Source organism: Phascolarctos cinereus, unplaced genomic scaffold (assembly GCF_003287225.1).
Source record: "Phascolarctos cinereus isolate Bilbo 61053 unplaced genomic scaffold, phaCin_HiC Scaffold_5;HRSCAF=322, whole genome shotgun sequence".
NCBI lineage: Eukaryota > Metazoa > Chordata > Mammalia > Diprotodontia > Phascolarctidae > Phascolarctos > Phascolarctos cinereus.
This window is the reverse complement of record NW_027555958.1, coordinates 194,789,962-194,810,635: the sequence shown is the minus strand read 5'-3', so window position 1 is coordinate 194,810,635 and position 20,674 is coordinate 194,789,962. Positions and strand designations below refer to the sequence as shown.

General features: G+C 36.3%; 1 protein-coding gene across 1 annotated transcript in view; it reads left to right on the top strand.

Annotated features, from left to right (window-relative positions):
- Window positions 1-20,674, top strand: part of CD109 (CD109 molecule) — a 167,204-nt gene that overhangs the window by 62,703 nt on the left and 83,827 nt on the right. Inside the window, 2 exon segments of the mRNA XM_021000156.2 lie at window positions 11,426-11,465; window positions 14,893-14,977. Of these exon segments, the coding sequence (XP_020855815.1) occupies window positions 11,426-11,465; window positions 14,893-14,977 (125 nt within the window).

Here is a 20,674-nt window from a genome sequence, read left to right as displayed (position 1 = left end):
ACTATGACCAGGTAGGATTTATACCAGGAATGCAGGCAGGACTGGTTCAATTTTAGGAAAACTATCAGCATAGTTGACCATATCAACAACAAAACTAACAGAAATCATATGATTATCTCAATAGATGCAGAAAAAGCATTTGACAAAATACAACACTCATTCCTATTAAAAACACTAGAGAGCATAGGAATAAGTGGAGTCTTCCTTAAAATGATAGATAGCATCTATCAAAAAACCATTAGCAAGCATTATATGCAATGGGGATAAGCTAGAAGCATTTCCAGTAAGATCGGGTATGAAACAAGGTTGTCCATTATCACCACTGTTATTCAGTATTGCTATAGAAATGTTAGTTGTAGCAATTAGAGAAGAAAAAGAAATTGAAGGAATTAGAATAGGTAAAGAAGAAATAAAGCTGTCATACTTTGCAGATGATATAATGGTATATTTAGAGAACCCTAGAGAATCAAGTTAAAAATTACTTGAAATAATAAACAACTTTAGCAAAGTTGCAGGATATAAAATAAATCCACACAAATCATTAGCATTTCTATCATTACTAACAAAGCCCAGCTGCAAGAGACAGAAAGAGAAATTCCACTTAGAATTACTGTAGACATTGTAAAATATTTGGGAGTCTACCTGCCAAAACAAACTCAGGAACTATATGAACACAACTACAAAACACTTTTCACACAAATAAAATCAGATCTAAATAATTGGAAAAATATCATTGCTGATGGGTAGGCTGAGCTACTATAATAAAAATTACAATTCTGCCTAAATTGATTTACTTATTCAGTGCCACACCAATCAGACTACCAAAAATTATTTTATAGAGCTAGAAAAAACAGTAACAAAATTTATTTGGAAGAACAAAAAATCCAGAATATCAAAGGAACTAGTGGAAAGAAATGCAAAGTAAGGTGGCCTAGCTGTACCTGATCTTAAATTGTGTTGTAAAGTAGCAATCATCAAAACTACTTGGTACTGGCTAAGAAATAGAGTGGTGGATCAGTGGAATGGGTTAGGTATGCAAGATGTAACAGTCAATGACTGTACTAATCTACTATTTGATAAATCCAAAGAATCCAGATTCTGGGATAAGAGATCACTATTTAGCAAAAACTACTGGGAAAACTGGAAAAGAATACAGCAGAAACTGGGCATAGATCAACATCTTACACCCTATGTCAAGATAAAGTCCACATGGGTACGTGATTTATATATAAAGACTGATACTATAAGCAATCTAGAAGAGCAAGGAATAGTTTACCTTTCTGATCTATGGAGAAGGGAAGAATTTATGACCAACAAGAGACAGAGAATATTATGAAATGCAAAATGGACAATTTTGATTACATTAAGTTGAAAAGTTTTGCATAAATAAAGCCAATGCATCCAAGATTGAGAGGGAAGCAGAAAACTGGGAAAGAATTTTTATAACCAGTGTCTCTGATAAAGGCCTCATTTCTAAAATATATGGAGAACTAAGTCAAATTTATAACAATACAAGTCATTCTCCAACTGATAAATGGTCAAAGGATATGAACAGGTAGTTCTCTGAGAAGAAACTAAAGCTATCTATATCATATGAAAAATGTTCTAAATAACTCTTGATTAGAGAAATGCAAATCAAAATGACTCTCAGGTACTACATCACACCTATCAGATTGGCTAACATGACAAAACAGGACAATGATAAATGTTGGAGAAGATGTGGGAAAATTGGAACACTAATATATTGTTGGTGGAGTTGTGAAATGATCCAACCATTTTGGAGAGCAATTTGGAACTATTCCCAAAGGGCTACAAAAATGTGCATACCCTTTGACCCAGCAATACCATGTCTAGGTCTGTATGCCAAAGTGAAAATAAAAATGAAAAAAGGATCCACATGTACAAAAATATTTATAGCAGCTCTTTTTGTGATGGCAAAGAATTGGAGATTTAGGGGTTGCCCATCAATTGGGGAATGGATGAACAAGTTGTGGTATATGAATGTACTAGAATACTATAGTGCTGTAAGAAGTGATGAAAAGGCAGACTTCAAAAAAACTTGGAAAGACTTACATGAATTGATGCAGAGTGAAATGAGCAGAACCAGAAGAACATTGTACACAATAACAGCCATATTATGGGATAACTGACTTGGATAGACTTGACTCTTCACAGCAACACAAGAATCTAAGACAACTCCAAAAGATTCATGATGGAAATTGCTATACACACCCAGAGAAATAAATATGGAGTCTGAATGCAGATGGAAACATACTATTTGCTCTCCTTTTCCTTTGTTGTTTTGTTTTATTGCTTCATTCTCGTGGTTCCTTCCATTTGTTCTAATTATTCTTTACATCATGACTAATGGGAAAATATGCTTAATATGAATGTATATGTAGAGCCTCTATCAGATTGTACACTGTCCCTTGCAGGGGTGAAGGAGTGGGAGGGGGAGAAAATTTAAAACTCAAAATCTTTTGGAAGTGAATGTTGAAAACTATAAATAAATAAATTAATTTAAAAAAATAAGGGCAGTGGAAGCATAAGGAAAGAAGAGAAGATTAAGAAAATTTTGAAAAACCATTCATACATGTTTCATCTGCTGTGTAATAGAGTTAAAGTCATAGTGATTACATTATTTTCCAGATAAACACACACAATGGAAGTTATAACTAATTAGTGGTGAAGTATACCAACAGGTCTTAACAAGCAAGTGTTGGCAGGTAAGCATGTCACACATTGTCAGGAAGTCCAGCATGCATTGGCAGGAATACGTATGTGTGTGTAATGATTTGTTTATAGTATGATACATATGGTTATATGATGTAATATCTCATCATCCAAATTTCAAGGCAGAAATCCCCCCTCCCAAATTTACAATAAATTATTAAATTTAAGATGCATCATTTAAAAAAAAGTATTTTATATGTTTTTTGAAATGGCACAAATTTCAGAAACAGTTAAAGTGTTAAAGAATGTAGATTTACAGGGGTGGGGTGCTGAGTAATTTTTTGTTTGAAAAGGGGGAAGTAGGCCAAATAAGTTTGGGAACCTCTGTTCTAGACTGTGATTCCTTCTGAAATTCCTTCTGTTGTCTTCTGTACACCTGAAAAAAAAAAGGTCTAATGGCTTTCTTTTTTTGGAAGCATCAGTATTACTAACCTTTCACTTCTCTCCAATTAAAGAGAGAGGGGAAAAAGCCCCATAAAAATAAGCATAGTCAAGCAAAATATCCATATGGTGGCCATATCCAAAAAAGTATGTTTTTTTCCTACCTCGACTTTTAGTCCATCATCTCACTCACAGAAGGAGGGCATATGTTTCCTTAAAGATCCAGAGGAGATGAGATTGCTCATTACTTTGCTCAGAGTTCTCAAGTCTTTCAAAAATGTTTTAATTATATATACTTAATTGGGCATCAATTCATTCTTCCCAGCATTCTCTGACATCATCCGTTTTATCATTTCTTTCTATGTTTATCCTGTAGTGTTTGTAGTTCAAAGTTCCTACTCACTTTTAGTGTTTTCATCTGGCATGCTAGAAAGTCTTCTTCCATTAAAGTCCTTTTTTACCCTTGTAAGATTATACTCAATTTTTCAGGGTAAATTATTCTTTGTAGCAAAATAATTTTTTTTGCCTTTTGGAATATTGTGTTCCAAGATGTTCCCCTATTCATAGAAGAATCTTCCAAGAGTGTGATTATTACTGTGGTTCCCTGGTACTTGAGCTCCCTTCATACACACACACACACACACACACACACACACACACACACACACACACGCACACACGCACACACACGCACACACAGAGATAGATATGCACACATATTGGACAAGGAAACTGGATTTTGATTATGACATTCCTGGGATTTTTCCTTTTTTGAATTTCTTTCATGAGATGATCAGTTAATCTTTCTATTTTCACTTTGCCCTCTGGTTCTAATAGAGCTGGGCAATTTTCATTTATGATTTCTTGAAATATAGTGTCCATGCCTTTAAAAAATCTTGATTTTCATGGAGTCTGGTGATTCACATGTTATTTTGCCTTGAAATGCCTCTTTTCTAGGTCACTTGCTTTTGGTAGCAGATAGCTTACATTTTCTTTTCTTTTTCAAGTCTTTTGATTCTGTTCTAATATTTCTTCTTGTTTCACAGAATCAATGATTTTTCTTTGGTCCATTTTAATTTTCAGAGAATACATGGGTACCACTTTCTGTTCCAAGCTATTTATTCTTCTTCAGAATGTTTTCTCCAGAGCTTTATTTTTAAAATCTCTTGCTTTAAGTATTCATGTAGTCCTTTGGAAAATAATTTTCTTTTTTAGTTTTTTCTTAGAATTGTTGTAGAGTTGCTCTCTCCTTCTGGCTTGGATTTTTGGGTATCTTTGGATCTGCAATAATTCTTTATAATGGCTGCTATCTTCTTTGATTTCCTTATCCCTTTGGCTTTAGTTCCTGATTTGAGACTTTGGGCCAAGGCTAGGTTCCTTGTCTTTCTGTACTTTTGCATGAGGTAGTCAGCAATGTTGATTATCAACCTAGGTCACCTGTATTCTTGTGCTGATTACACAGCTGAGGGTTAGGCACTGCTTCTTTGAGATTCAGCGTGCCAGATCTTCAGTGTTCTACGTGGTATCTCAAGAAGGAATGCTGCAGACACCAGTGGTCTTTGGATGTTCTGGTCTGAATGCTGCCATGCCTTTGTTTTATTATTTTATTTGCTTTTTTCATATAGGTCATACATGTGTAGTCGTGCAAAACATATTTGCACATTAGTCATGTGAAAGAAAACACAGATAAAACCCCCCAAAAACACAAAGAAAGAAGAGAAAAAGTATACTTTGATCTGTATTCAGATTCCATCAGTTCTTTCTCTGGAGATTAACATTTTTCATAACACGGCCTTCAGAATTGTCTTGGATCATTGTATTGCCGACAATAGCTAAGATATTCACAATTGATGATTATATAATATTGCTGTTACCGTATATAATGTTCTCCTGGTTTTGCTCATTTCACTTTGCATCAGTTCATGTAAGTCTTTCCAAGTTTTTTCTGAGAGCATCCTGCTCATCCTTTCTTATAGCATAGTAGTATAAATCATATACAATAATTTGTTCAGCTGTTCCCCAATTGATGGACAGTCCGTAAGTTTTCAATTCTTTGCTATCACTAAAAGAGGTAAAATGACTTTATATATACTACACTGGTCCGTTTGCTCCAGGTTACTTCCAAGGTCCATGCCAGGGATTTCTAACCGTGTTGGGGCTTTGGGAAAGAGTTCCTCTTGATAACCAGACTACAGAATGATGCAACCATTTATTTTCTCTACTTCCCATTTAAGTCATGATTAAGTTTGTTATTTATTGAGCAGTCAAAGGCTTCAACTAGTCAGGGCCTTCTTAGGATAACAGAGACTTGCCTCATCTAGTGTGGACTTTACTTTGGCATTCTTCCCATTACTACTAGCCTTCCTAATGTCCATCATGCATTTGAAATGGCCTAGATCAATTAATAACAAGAACAGCATCAATAATGAGCATTTTTATAACGGTTTAAGGTTTACAAAGCACTTTATAAACATCTCATTATTTAGAATCATAAGCTTTAAAACCAGAAGGAAGCTTAGAGACTGTCTAGTCTGATTCCTTTATCTTGCAGACAAAGAAATTGAGAACCCAAGAGCTTAAGTGTCAGCCAGGTCTTACATATTTTTGTTTTTGTCAATATGGGTAAAATCCTACTTGAAAACATACATACGTCTCCGTGTATATATGTATATGTTATATATATTTCTGTATAACAACATAAATTTCAAATTCCAACCAGTGTTCTACTTATTTTAAGCAATGTTCAGTTCAACTAAATTCTAACAAATTTGACTTGGGCCTTGGAATTTATTATAGTAGAAGTTTACCTTTATTGCTTATCTTAATTAAAAAAATTTTTTGGACTGCTGTAGTGTCTTTCTGAATATGAAATTTACTGTTTTATTGATACTTATAGGTACTGAAGCATCATTTGGTTCTTAAATAATGCTTGTTCTTATGCTTATACTTGTTCTTAAATAATATATTGTTTTATATCTTTTTGTACTATCTTATACTTATTATTAAATAATACTTGTATTTTCTGAATCATTGTGAATTCTTTTCTAGGTCATTGAAAGGATTTCTAGGGCTTCTCTGTTTAATTGCTACCCAAGAGTCTACCTCAGAACTGTACCAGAACTTGGTTCTCAGGGTATGGAGTGCAAAACAGCAGCTCTTGATGAGTAAAGGCAGGAGTAGGGAGGGTATCTCATAGGTAGGAAGAGGATACTAAAGAGAAAATCTTCACGTAACGGCATCTTGTTTGGACTTGAGGTAGAGAGAGAAAGCTCATGCTGGCAGAGAGTTTTCCTAAGTAAAATTTATTAATGTTAAAGCAAAGGAAGTTGGAAGGAAATGTGGCAGCCTGTGATGCCTCCTTTTTTTTTTGTCCTAAACCAAAATATGCCACAGCATATATGAGGTTGGTCCAGAAGCTGGCTAGTTCTTCCAGACTGACCTTAGTGGCTCCTGAGCACTTTGGTTAAGACAACAGTCCATCAGTAAGCATTGTGCCAGGCATTGTGCTGAGTGCTGGAGATATTAACACAAAGAGAAAAATGAAGGTAGTCTCTGCTCTCAGGGACAGTACATTCTAATGGGGGAAGACAGTACACAAAAGGGAAACTGAAAAGGAGGGGGAAGGTGAAAGAAACTGGGGAGGAGAGGAGGTACTTGTGTAGGGGGATGGTAGTGAACTCCAGAAAATGAGGGATGACATGTTTAGGCCCCTCCCAAAATGGAGATTCTGGGAAAAATTCACCATTGGGGGAAAGTACCCATAGGGACAGAGGGTAGAGGCAGCAGAGGTATGGTGACAAAGTCCAGAAAATGACGGGGGTAAATCTGGACTTTTGCTCAAAATGGAGGTTTCCTGAATAAATCACCAATGAGAGAAGGGGCTCAAGAGGTGGAGGGTGGAGATAGCTTAGTTGTGGTGATGAAATCTAGAGAATGAGAAATGACTGGTCTGTTTTTATACTTAGGAAAGCGAAGGTAGTGTTCTTTCCAGATGTTCCAATTTAAGGAAGGAACCTTCGCATACAATAATCACGAGTGAGCTAGATAAGGATATCATAGGGATTGGTACAATTCCTTTTGGAAATCCTGAGAGATTTGTAGAATTGTAGATTTAGATCTGGAAGGGACCTTAGAGGACATCTAGTCTAAACTCTCTCATTTTACAGATGAAGAAACTGAGGCACACAGAGGCTGACAAGATTACGTAGGTATTAAGGAGAAGAGCCAGAATTCTAACTTTGACTCCAGATGCAACAGCCACTCCACTGCACCTTGCTCTATCGGGGTGGGGTTCCAACCCAGGTCTCCCCTGACTCTAAGCCTGAGAGGTTCTTTCAATTATACTGTGCTGCCTGTCTTCTTCATTTGAACCCTATGTAGGACATTCTTAATGACAAATAAAGAGAGATGGAAGTCAACATGGCATCATATATAACAGAGATTTTTAAAACCCTCAGAGGATGGTATTTGTATTTGGATACTAGATGTCTGAAAATTGTGTCAATGAGGTATGAGCTTTGGCTCATTCTACCATACTGGAAAAGTTTTCAGGACCAAGCAGTTAGACTGGGGTTCATCTGATGTTCTTATTTATGTGTCCACTCCTCCTTCCTCAATAAGAAGGAATTTGGTTTGAGGAGAATGTCTTACTTCATCTTTATATATATCGACTTAAAAGGCACTGAGTAAATGTTGTAGTAAAAAGAAGAGAAAGAGGATCAGCTTGGGTAATATTGAGCAGTGATTTGTATGTGCCTGTGTGAAGGGCTGTTCTGAAGGGGAAGACAATCCCCCTTACTTTCTTATCCCTTTATGTGTGGCTTCAAGAAACTATAGCATGTACAGCAGCCACATACTGGTAAAACCATTGCCTCACATGAGCTAAACCAGATTGAGGGTAACCAACAGGCCTCAGACCTATCAATGAGCTAGGGAAGTGTCTACCTCAAGCATGTGAAGAGTATATTACCAAGCAGGTTGTCTTCTAGAAGTTTGTGAATTGGTTCTTTGGAACTCTGAACACATGGTGCCATTGAAGTGATAAGCAGTATCAGGGTCCCCAGGTTTGTCTGTTTCATCTGTCATGACCACGGGACTTAGAGCTGGAAGCGCAACCCCCTCATTTTAGAAATGGGGAAACAGAGGGTCAGAGAGGTGATGGGCTTGTCTGGTGTCCCACAGGTCATCAGTAGCAGAGGCAGGATTCAAATCCAAGGTCTGCTGACTTCAGACTAAGTGTTTTTCCCCCTGCTGCATCATACTGCTTTCTGCTTATAACTAGTATTAACTAATTTTCATTCAATAGCATTCACATTGGTTAAATAAATGACCCCACTCATGTAACTGTTTAATTTTGTTTTTCACTTTTTAAAACCCTGGAAATAATATTTCAGCCTTTTTCAAGAGTTGAAAGAGGTTGCACTGTATTATATAATCCTCCTATTCCCCTACCCCCTTTTAACGGTTAGGTGGTGTAGAATGTTCCTGAAGAACATTAAAATTAGATACTCCTCTGGGTTGGTGAAATTTTTTTACAGGAACATATAAATAGAGTTTTAGTAATTCACTTATTTTCAATTTGTGCTCTGGTTGTAGCATCCTTGTTAGAGGAGTAGTGGGTTTTAAATAGCACGTCTTTTGCCTCTGCCCCCTTCATCAGATCTGCTGCTATTATAGACACTCCCATGTTGGAGCAATTGCCCAAGGGACAAAAGGATAAGTAATTTTACAAAGAAATTATTCACTGGTTAATATAGGTTGGAATAACTTTTCTGTTTCCATTTGAAGAATGGCTAGGAAAACTTCTGGGAAAATTTAGGTGAGATGGGCTTGGATGAGTGTGTGGCTTGGAGCGAGTCTGCTTTAGGAAAGTTTTCCCAAGAACATAGTTCCCTCCCAGAACAGTGACCATATTGGGTAATGACAGAGGCCAACAACTGCCTCTGATTTCTATGTATTACAGTCTGGTAGGGGAGGTGAGCCTGAAATGAAATGTGTTTGCTTAGATCAGAAAATAAGCTATCCAAAGGTTTTAAGCCTTCAGTTTAGCTTCTCCAGTGGCTGGCAGCTTGAATATGCAGTAACACAAAGCACATTTTGAAGCAGGTAAAGTTTGTCTGGAAACATTGTTTAATAAAACACAATCCATACCTTTTGCAAAAAGTCTAACAACTAGATATTGACACTTTGGGCTCTTTAGCTAGGATGTTTACCTTTTAGTAAAACTTAGAAGTGAAAGGTTATTGATAGCTTCAGGTTCTTGTGTGTGTGTGTGTGTGTGTGTGTGTGTGTGTGTGTGTGTGTGTGTGCACTAATAGGCTTGGTGGTACTTACAACTATTCCTTGTTTCCTTTTTTTTCCTTTTGCCTTGGCCTTTGCTTAAGAATAAAATGTAATTTTTTTTCTTTTTTAGTTCTTTCTGGGAATTTTCATGTATTAAGGCTAGATTGATTGCTGACCATGTGAATACTACTGAGTATTAGTGGTTTTGAATAAGTTGAGAGTATAACAGTCCCAATATGTTCTCCTGGAACAAAAAGGGACTATAGATTCCTTAGTATTGAGGACTAAGTCTTATTTTTCTCTTTCTCAAAATGCTTCACACAATAAATTATGCATACAGACACCTTGTCTGCTCAGTATTGCTCTCCTTCTTCCCATCCAGGTACTCTCCTCTTGAAATACAAACCTGGAGGCAAGCTTATCTGTCCATAATTTAGAATAATTTGTTATACAAAATCTGATCTTTTTAGCCTTTGATTCTCACTTCATGCTGGTAGCGGATAGCTGTGTGTGAAGGACAGGAGCGATTAGGCCATTGATGATTCAATATTATGCTTCATTTCATCCTTGTATTTATTACCCGTAGAGCTTGGAAAGTAACAGTGGTTTGCGTGGAGTAGATACTTAACAGACATTTTAATTTGTCAAAGGCCATTGTAGAAGGAATTGCTGTATTAAGTGAAAAGATGGACCAGGTGGCCTCTATCTAAGGTGCCTTTTGATCTGAGATTTTATGATTTCTTCGTATAGAAAAACAAAGATATCCAAGCCCCTTTCCCAATATATGAATTGTCTCTCAACGTTCAGTAACTGCTTATGGATTGACTGAGGCAGGCAAAGGAATGGACTAGATGACCACTTGTGTTTCCTTTCATTCTGTGATTCTCTAATAACTAAATGGGAAAATAGTAAGGCACAGTGGAAGAAATACTGAATCTAGAACCAGAAGTCTTGTCTGTCTGTTGGTATTTAGTTGTGCCTGACTCCACGACCCCATTTGGAGTTTTCTTGCCAGAGATACTGGAGTGGTTTGCCATTTCCTTCTCCAGTTCCTTTTACAGATGAAGAAACTGAGACAAGCAGGATTAAGTGACTTGCCCATGGTCACACAGCTAGGAAGGATTGGAGGCTGGATTTAAATTTAGGAAGATGAATCTTCCTGATTCCAAGGCCAGTGCTCTATCCACTGTGTCACCCAACTGCCCTGTGCCATCTGGATCTGGGTTCAAATTCCAACTAAAGTTATATGAAGGATCAATAAACATACTCTGGAAGACAATTACTAATATTAGAATCTACATTGCCTTGTTGATATTGAGAATTACAGTCAAAGAATCTGAGTTTGATTTCTTATTCTGCCACTTATTTCCTTTGTGACATTACAAAAGTTTCTTAACCTAAGATGAGGGACTACTTCAAGTGTTAGATATATGGTCCTATGAACTTAAGTGATTGTTTACCATAATTGTCAGTTGCAAGGGTTAGTATAATTTTTCTTATGGGTCATTCTGGAAAGTAATTCAAGGAATTAGGACAATGAGAATCTTATGTACTTGTGAGTACTTGAATTTAAGAAAAAATTATATCCTCAGCTTATTATTTTTTGCAGCCAGTGACTAAAATAGATGTAGCATGACCTTTTGTGAATGGTATTTCTTAATCATAGATTCTTAGAACTAAAAAGGATCTAAAAAATCTTGGCTAATTTTGCAAATGAGGCAACTGAGTCTCAGAGAGTTTAAGTAACTTACTTAAAGTCAAACAGCTAATTAGTAGCAGAGAACTTTTTTTATGCAAGAATATTGTGTTTCTTAGGACTCAGGAGTCATATTACTAAATGAATTAACAAAATATCACATCTACATGTTTTTTTGCTTGATTAAATTCTAGGAACTCTAAAAAGTAAAATATTTTGTCCACTAATAAATTGTTATTTCTTGCAATTTTCAGGATGTCATCAAATAGACAAGTAACTAAAGTAACTTATCAAGAACTTATTAAATTTCTTTTGTGTTTTTTTTTTAAATAGGGTCAGACTTATTACCAGTCATTCCAAGTTTTAGAATATGGTAAGTGCTGATAAATTTCACTTTAAAAGGAAAAAATGTTAATTTATTCAGAAATAAAGATAACAGAAGTAATCATGTTATATTGTGTACTGTATTTGGGTATAATGTATATAAATGTTGTGTATTATTTTGTTCTGTATTTCACATAAAAATCCATAGATTTCAAATTTAGGTGGGATATATCTTATTCTGGGACACACACACACACACACACACACACACACACAGATATATGTATGTATATGTGTATATATATATATATATATATGTATATATCCTTTAATAATATTTTCTTAACAATGTCCACTCAAAATAAGTAAACGTTATTTATTTATTTATCCAAAAAGCATTTCTTAAGCACACTGGCCTCAAGGAACATACTTTAATTGGAAGAAACACCATAAACACACTTAAGTAAAGACAAATAACAAAATAAACATAAATAATTTTTTAGAGGAGCATTTCATCGTCCTTTTCTTGCCTTTCTGAGCAATGAAATGTAACAAAATAGAGAAAATATAAACAGTTTAATAGAAACAGCATCTAATAATTTAGATGGTCCAGACGTCTCAAACTCAGAATGTCCAAAATGAACTGATTATCCTTCCCACCAAAATCACCTCTCTTCCAAACTTAGCTATTTCTGTTGAAGGCACCATGACTTCTAGTCTTGTTTCATAACTTTTATGTGGTTACTCAATTTCTTGCATTCCATCTATCCAATATGATGCATATCTTGCCAATTTTATTTCCACTCTCATTTGCATCATAATTTTGTGCTCTCATGAGTATCTCTCATTTGACTTGTTCTCTCTATGCACAAATCTTAGTTCACGTCACTAAATTATTTATTGCCTTGCTTGAAGTCTCTTCTTTACTGAAGGCCATCCTTCACACTGCTGCCAGGGTGATTTTCTTTAAGTGAAAATCTGACCACATCACTGCCCTATTCAATAAACTCTTTGGTGGCTCCCTATTGCCTCCAGAAAAAAATGTAATCTTTTTTGTTAGTTCTTTCTTTTTTTTTTTGAGGCAATTGGAGTCAAGTGACTTGCCTAGGGTCACACAGCTAGTGTTAAGTGTCCACCTAGCTGCCCCTTTTTTGTTAGTTCTTAAAAGATTTTTATAACCCAGCTGAAACCTATCTTTCTAACTTTCTTGTGTATATTTCTCTCTTGCTTTCTGAGATTTAGACAAACCTCCCTTCTATGTGTTCTTCATACATGTCACTCTGTCTACTACCTTAGTGCCTTTGCTCTGGCCATTCCTTACTAGACTGAATTCCTTCCTTATCTCTGTCTCAGAGAATCTTTGTCTTTTTTCTAGATTCTGTTCAAGCACCACTTCCTACGTGCAGCCTTTACCGACCTCCCCAATTGCTGTCCCCCTATAAATACCTAGCTCTTATAAACTCCCTTTGAGAGTAGGGATTATTTCATTCTTTGCATCTGTATACCTAGTACCTAGCACAGTACCTGGCACATAGCATATGTGTCATAAATGCTTGTTGGTTGATTGGTTAGAATTTTCTGTAATAGAAAGAGGTCATCAAGGTACCAAGGCCCAGGGGGATAGATATTACATCACCCAGACACACTCTACTTGACTTAGCTGAATCTTTTTCCTTTAGTTGCTGCAATGATAGTGATGCAAAGAACAAAGGGAAAAGATGAATTAATTGTACTATTGGTGGCAGGAAGGGTCAGGAATGGTATAGGGGTGGGATGGAGAGAGAACCATTAATTACAATTTTTTTTGCCTGTATCTTTAGTGATTATTTCTTATCCAAACAATAGAAATTGGGGAGGGAGGAGGTTGTTTGTGTTATTATTTGGAGCCTAGAGCATTCTATATTCTCATGACCATTTGTATGGCAAGTCCAAGTCCCAGAATGGGGGTTGGCAAGCTTTTAAAAGGAATGCTTCCTCCTTCCTATTTAAAGGGTCTATTATAGGAGAGGGTATTAATTACTTAGAGGTCAGGTTGGGGAATGGTAGGCAAGGCTGGGATGCTGATGTGGGCCAGAGGCAAGGTCAAAGAAGTCAAGTTCTCTTTATTGGTTTGTAACTCAAGAGTGTGCTAAATGTTCTAACTCTTGAGGCTTCAGAGAATCTTGATGGTGATGAGGAATAGGGCATGATGACAGTTGGCCCCCATGTTTGGAATGCCAGGTGTTCCTGATCCCTTGCATACATAACATTATTGCATATGATAGAATGGAGCTCCTTCAGGGCAGGGGCTGCTTCATTTTTGTCTTTGTATTTCCACTATTTAGTATAGTGCTTGGCAAATGGTAGGTGCTCAATAAATGCTTGTTGATTGAATATTAGGAGCTTCCCTGTGAGGCACCCTACCTCACAAAAGGTATAGCAAGTCTTCTTCATTTTTCTCCTTCCTTATCAGCAGCAATCTACTTTAGTTCTAGGATTTCTAGTCCACTCCAGAGCTTCCTTGCTCTTCTAGGAAGCAGAATCAAGTAGAAAATAATTCATCATTGCAGATGGGAAGGCAACTTGGCAAAAACATGAAATGAAATTCTTGATACACAACTGACCTTAAATTGGTTGACATGATTTGAAAGGTCTTGAAGTCTAATGATTTTAAATTGATTAAAGACTTTTATTACTTGGAGAAGAAACAAAGCTTTAACATGTGATTGGCCATTTATGAAAGCTAACATTAATTTGAATGAATGAGTGAAAAGGCATTTATTAAGCACTTACATACCAGACACTGTGCAGTGTGAAGATATAAGTACAGAAGAGAGATAATTCCTCCTCCGAAGGAGCTTATGTTTTATCAGAGGGAGACAGCATAAATAGGGTACTTGTTCCATTTGGTCCCAGTGGGCAGAACTAGGGACAATAAGTGTCAATTGAAAAGAGTTAAAATAGACTTGATGTAAGGAAAGAGTTTATAAGAATTAAAGCCATCTCAGAGTGAACTGGGCTGCTTTGGGAGGTCATGGGCTGTCCTTCACTGGACAGTGTTTTTAAGTGAATTCTAGGTACTACTTATTGGTTCTCTTGTGGGAATTCTTTTAAAAATATATATTATTATTTCTAGTGTTAAGACATTGATATTTCTATCTTGTTGAGCTAAAGTGGACTCACTTTCCAAATAGCAAAAATATGTTTTCTTTCTCTCACTTCCCTGTCCCCATTAAAAAAAAAAAGAAAAACAAAACTCTTGTAACAATTATGTGTAATCAAGCAAAGAAAATTCCCTCATTAGCCATGTCCAAAAAATATATCTTATTCTTCACCATCAGTCCATCATTTTCTATTAAATGATTCATCATCATGCTTCGTTATCAGTCCTTTGAAATTATGGTTGACCATTGCATTGATCAAATATCTTTCAAAGCTATTCTTTATAATGAAATCAATGAAATTTTAATAATTTTAAGCTTATATTTCTTTTTCAGTGTTACCCAAATTTGAAGTTACTCTCCAGACGCCTTTATATCATTCTTTGAATTATAAAAGTTTAAATGGCACTGTCACTGCAAAGTAAGTATTATTAGCTGTTCTCTCTCTTTCTCTCTCTCTCTCTCTCTCTCTTTCTCCTTGTAAGCTCTGGATTTTAGCTATGATATTTCTGTGTGTTTTTAATTCTTTATGGTTCTAATAGAATTCTGATAGAACCTGGCCAGTTTCATTTTGTGATATTTTTGAAATATGGCATCCCAGGTTTTTTGGGGTTTTTTTTTCATGGTTTTGGGGAGCTTTAATGATTCTTAATCTATCTTTCCTAGACTTTGTTTTCCAGGTCAGTTGTTTTTGAGAGTAGATACCCTACATGTTCTTCTAAATATTCAATCTTTTGCCTTTCTTCTAGTATTTCTTCTTTTGTTTTTTTCATTCTACTTTTTCAGGAAGTCTTCTACAATGGGTAAGGTTTTCTACCTTCTATTCTACGCTTATTACCAATTTTTTTTCCTCAAAACCTCAAATGTCATTTTTTATCTTTTGCTTCATTTCTTCTAGCTATTCTTGGAGTACTGCGTGCAAGTCATTATTTTCCTTGAGGCGCTGCCTGTAATTGTTTAGGAGCTTGTTAGCCTCTTGTAGTTTTACCTCTTGGGCTTTAAACCGGTAGTATTTCTTCATTGTGTTTGTTCAGAGTTTTCTTCTCTTTACTTAGGTTTTCAGCTCCACTTCCTGGTTTAGAATGATGTGCCAAAGCCAGTCCATGGCCTCTCCCGTCTTCTCAAATGGGGAAGCAGGTCCTCTTTGGTCCTTTTTGTGGTTGCTGCTTCAGTGATGGATGAGTGGCTGGGACTCTGCCTGTCCCTTTGCCACAGTCCCTGGCTTCTGTTTCCATCTCCTGGTGGCCCAATTCAGGTGTTGGTCTTGATCTTGTCTTTGGCTCCTTTTCTTTCTATATCCTCCAACTGAAAACTACCTCTATCCCCAGCTTTGGCTCTCACAGTCCCATGAGGTGTCAGAAGATTGTGGTATTATCAGGCTTCCTGCGAGTAATCTTGTGCGCGTGCACAAGGTATGAGCTGTGGCCCCATATCCTGCTTTAACTCTGAGAGGAGTATTGGCTTTAGAGCCCTTGAAAGACCTCCAGAACTCATTCCTGTTTTGGCACTGTCTCCTGCTAAGGCTGTGAATGCCCCAAAGTGTATACTGCCTCTTGGTGTGGTTATCTTTTGGGGATGATCATCTTTCTAAGTCATCTGCTGCTCTGACTTACTGGGACTGAGATCCTACTGGTTTTAAGTGTCATTCACAGGAGCTTATGCTGATTATTATCCTTTGTGACATGTCTCTGAATGCCCATAGGCTTCTGGCTACCTTTTTTTTTTTTGCATTACCAGAATAGGAATTTACCAGTATTTCTCTTTGATCTCCTTAAACATTGTTCCATATGGAGCCCTTTTAGATTTTTGATGGGAGGTCCTTTAGGACCCTTCATTTTGTCATCTTCTCTTACTTCTTAATATTATTTCTTATAGCACAGTAATATTCCATTACATCCAGGTACTGTGTTTTGTTCATCTATTTGCCATCCAAAAGACATCCATTTTAGTATTATCTCCTATTAGATCATAAGCTTCTTGAAGGCAGGATTATCTTGTGGCTCTTTTTGTATCCCCAGCTCTTTGCATGTGTTTGGCACATAGATGTTTAATAAAATTTTATTGATTGATCTTCTGTTCTTAATGATAACAAAAATTGCTACTATAAATATTTTGATGCAAATTGAGTCTTTCTTTCTCTCTCTCTCTCTTTCTTTCTTTCTTTCTTACTTTCTTTCTTCTTTCTTTCTATTTTTGGCCTCATTGTTCTATATGCTTAGCAGTGAACTCTCTGAAGTAAAGAGTATGAGTATCTTAGTCACTGTTTTAACATTATTCCAAATTATTTCCCACAATAGTTGGATCAGTTCATAGCTCTACTAACAGCCTATTTGTGTTACGGTTTCTCTACAACCTCTCTAGTGAACTTTTTGGTCATCTTTGCCCATTTTCTGAGTGTGAGGTGAAACCTTAGAGTTGGTTTGAACTGCATTTCTCATTATTAATTATTTGGGGCAGTTTTTCATATGTTGGTTAATAGTTTGCAGTTCTTTTGAGTAATGTTTGCTCATATTTTTGATCACTTATCTACTAAATAATGGCTCTTGGTCTTAAAAGTTTTCGCTAATTCTCTATATAACTTGGATATCAGAGACAAAATGTCAGAGATATTTAATGCAAATATTTTTCTCTGTTGATGTCTTCCTTTCTGGTCTTAGTTATATTAACTTTGTTCCTGCAAAAGCTTTTCAGTATTGGGGGCAGCTAGGTGGTGCAGTGGATAGAGCACCGGCCCTGGATTCAGGAGGACCTGAATTCAAATCTGACCTCAGACACATAACACTTACTAGCTGTGTGACCCTGGGCAAGTCACTTAACCCCATTGCCTAGCCCCCCCCAAAAAAAAAGCTTTTCAGTCTTGTATAATCAAAATTATCTCTTTTTATCTTTTGTGATCATATCTATACCTAATTTCTCTTTTAAAATCTGGCATGTTAATGTCTATAACTTTTATTAAGATTGCTATGTTCAGTTAGGGTAAGGTTTCAGTTGTTTTTACTGAACTCAAAAAACAATAAAGAGGATATTAGTAAATCCTCTGCATACAGTCAAGTCACTTCCACACAGATTCAGAGTGACTTCTGGCATAACAGAATAGCAGATGCTAATTACTTTGAAATTGTTTGAATAATGCTCAAGCTTGAACAGTGTATAATTTTATTTTTAATTTCAACAAAGTAAAAGTAAAATCCGTCATTCAGACATGAGATTTAGCAGTGATCTGTGTGTCTCATTTAGGTATCCAAATGGCTAATTTCTGGTAGTATTTGGTGGTTGACATAACAATTTCTGCTTTGTTTTTTGGCACAATTTAATAATACTTTTTTTAACAGTTAATAAATACCAGACTTCAGCAAAAATAGGCTCAGGAAAAACAGTGCCATCTGTTTAGTTCTGATGGGATTTTTAGGCAGTGTGGCAAGTGGAGGGTGGTGGTAATTTCTCAGCTTAAGTTGATCACAGACCAAAAAATAGCCAAATTACTGCCCTGAACATATGTTTATCATAAAGTTATGTGAAACTTTTGTGACGACATATGAAAATAGGCAAAAATCTTATTTAGGAGTTTCTTACCAACTCAGCCCTCTGTCCAGGTTCAACAAAGTCGGCAAAGCTTTTCTTGTTGAGTACTCTCTGAGCTTGGGTACAGTGGAGAGATTCATGACTCAGAAAATATGTAAATTTCTGTATTCTTATAATCACTACCTTACATACTTCGTATTAGTCACAATGTCAAGAAACCTTTGTCCAAATTTCCTTTTGGATTCTTTGGCCAGTGTCTTTGAATCTTGGGCCATACAAAACCAAGCAGGTCATCGACACCTATGGGGACTTAATTGGGATTGTACTGTATCTTGGATTTTGCCCTTAATTTCCATATTGTTGCATCTTAAATTTAAAAATAAATCCCTTGTATTTTATTGTAGCTTGTCACTCTTGAGACTTTTTGGTATGCTCTAATGCTGAAAGGATCTGCTGGCTCTTGGGCTGCAAAGGGAGGGGAGAACTAGGCAACTGAGTCCCTCTTGGGCCTCCTGGTTTTCTCTGTCCTGTCTGACCTAATCCCCTGGAGAGCAGTAATAGCAGCAACGGCTTGGAAGTTTGGTTCCTACTTTGGCTCCCTGCATTCCAGACATGAGTGGAGGCAGCAAAAGATTCCTTGCTGGAGATGAGTGGGCCTGGATTGGAGGATTCCCCTGACTAGCTTGTTGTCTTGTCCTCAACCCTCTTCCATTCCTTTCCCTATTCAGGGAAACTGAGTCCCAGAGAATTTTAGACACTTTGCCCTGTCATTCTGTAATGAGTGATTGAGGCAGGATGAAAAGAAAAGGGGCAGGGGGTTAACAGATGAGCAAGCTAGGAAATCCCCTTAAATACAGAAGCAGATGAGTCCAAGTGGTTATCAGGTCTCCCACCTGCTAAGTGCCTTCTATTCTAAAATTTTGCCATGTGTTTGTTTTCTCTCTCTCTCTCTCTCTCTCTCTCTCTCTCTCTCTCTCTCTCTCTTTCTCTCTCTGTCATATACACTTGTTTATGTATGAATCTTCTCCAGATAGAATATAAGTTCCCTGAGAGCAGAGATTATTTTATTTTGGTTTCTGTAACCCTGGCACCTGGCACAATGCCTAACATATGTTCAGTTTTATATAATCATATTCATAATTTCTTATAGCACAATAATATTCCACTACATTTATATACTGCAATTTGTTTAGCCATTCTTCAATAGATGGGCATCTATTTTTTTTTAATTCTTTGCTGTCACAAAAAACGCTGCTATAAATATTTTAGTATGTATGGAGACTTTTTTCTTATCAAAGACCTCCTTAGGGTATAAGCCTCATAATGGAATCTCAGGGTCAAAAGGAATGGTCATTTTAGTTCCTCTATTTTCATAGTTCCAAATTGCTTTCCAAAATGGTTGTACTGATTCTCAGCTCCATCACCAATGCACTAGTTTGTATATCTTCCCCCAACTCCTCCAACATCAACTTTTCCTATCTTTTATAATTTTTGCCAATTGGCAGGATATAAGGTAAAGCTTCAAGGTTGTTTTGATTTGCATTTCTCTTATTATTAGTAATTTGGAGCATTATTTCATATGGTTGTTAAATAGTTTGCTATTTTTCTTTTGAGAACTGTTTGCTCATATCCCTGACCCACTTACCTACTGGGGAATGGCTTTTGGTTTTATACACATTGGTTAATTGTTTCTTTATCTTGGAGATCAGAACTTTATCTGAGAAACTGGTACAAATATATTTTCCCACTTGACTGCTTTTCTTCTTATCCTAGATGTATTAATTTTCATTTTCAGAAGCTTTTCAGTTTCATGTGATCAAAGTTATTGATTTAATTTTTGTAATTGTATTTATCTCTTGTTTGGTTAAAAGTAAATTTCCTTGACTAAGTCCATATAGATAGCAAGTGGCTAAGCTATGTTTTGAAATTCTGTTCTCTAATTCCAAATCCAGTGACTTTCCCACTAGATGACCTACTATTGGATTTGACTCAAGATGATAGATAATTTGAGAACTTATGGTTCTCAATATGATATATTTCGAGAAGTGTATGTTGAGCTCTTTTTAATCATTTTTGGGTACACTTATATTTAGTAGGTATTTGCTGAGCATGGGGGCTACCTTGAATTGACAGTGTAATAAATCACTGAACTCTAGTTCAACTTACCAATACCTTATGTGATTGATTAACATTTTTCTCATGATTTTCTCCCCTCTAAATCTATCTCTCAACTCACTCTCTAATCCCATCTTGCAGGTTGTGCTTTTTTTTCAATTGTACTATAATACTGCAAAATGCCTAAACTAGAAGAATGTGTTGTATCCTTTTTCCATCAATGGTATGTCCCAATTGCATCATGATCGGAAAAAGGTTGGAAAACCCTAGTAGTCCATGATGATTAAATTTCACTTAAATCTCCTCAGGTTAATGCAAAGTTATCTTGTTAGAAAAATTTTTTGCTGCCTTTTCCCCTCAAGAGTTTGTTTTCTATTCTCTCTCTCTTACTTTTTTTCCCTAGTATTCTTAGCATCTGGTGGTGCCTCTGGATTTTAACAAATGTACTGTTTATAGCTAGGTGTTCAGGAATACTCATCTT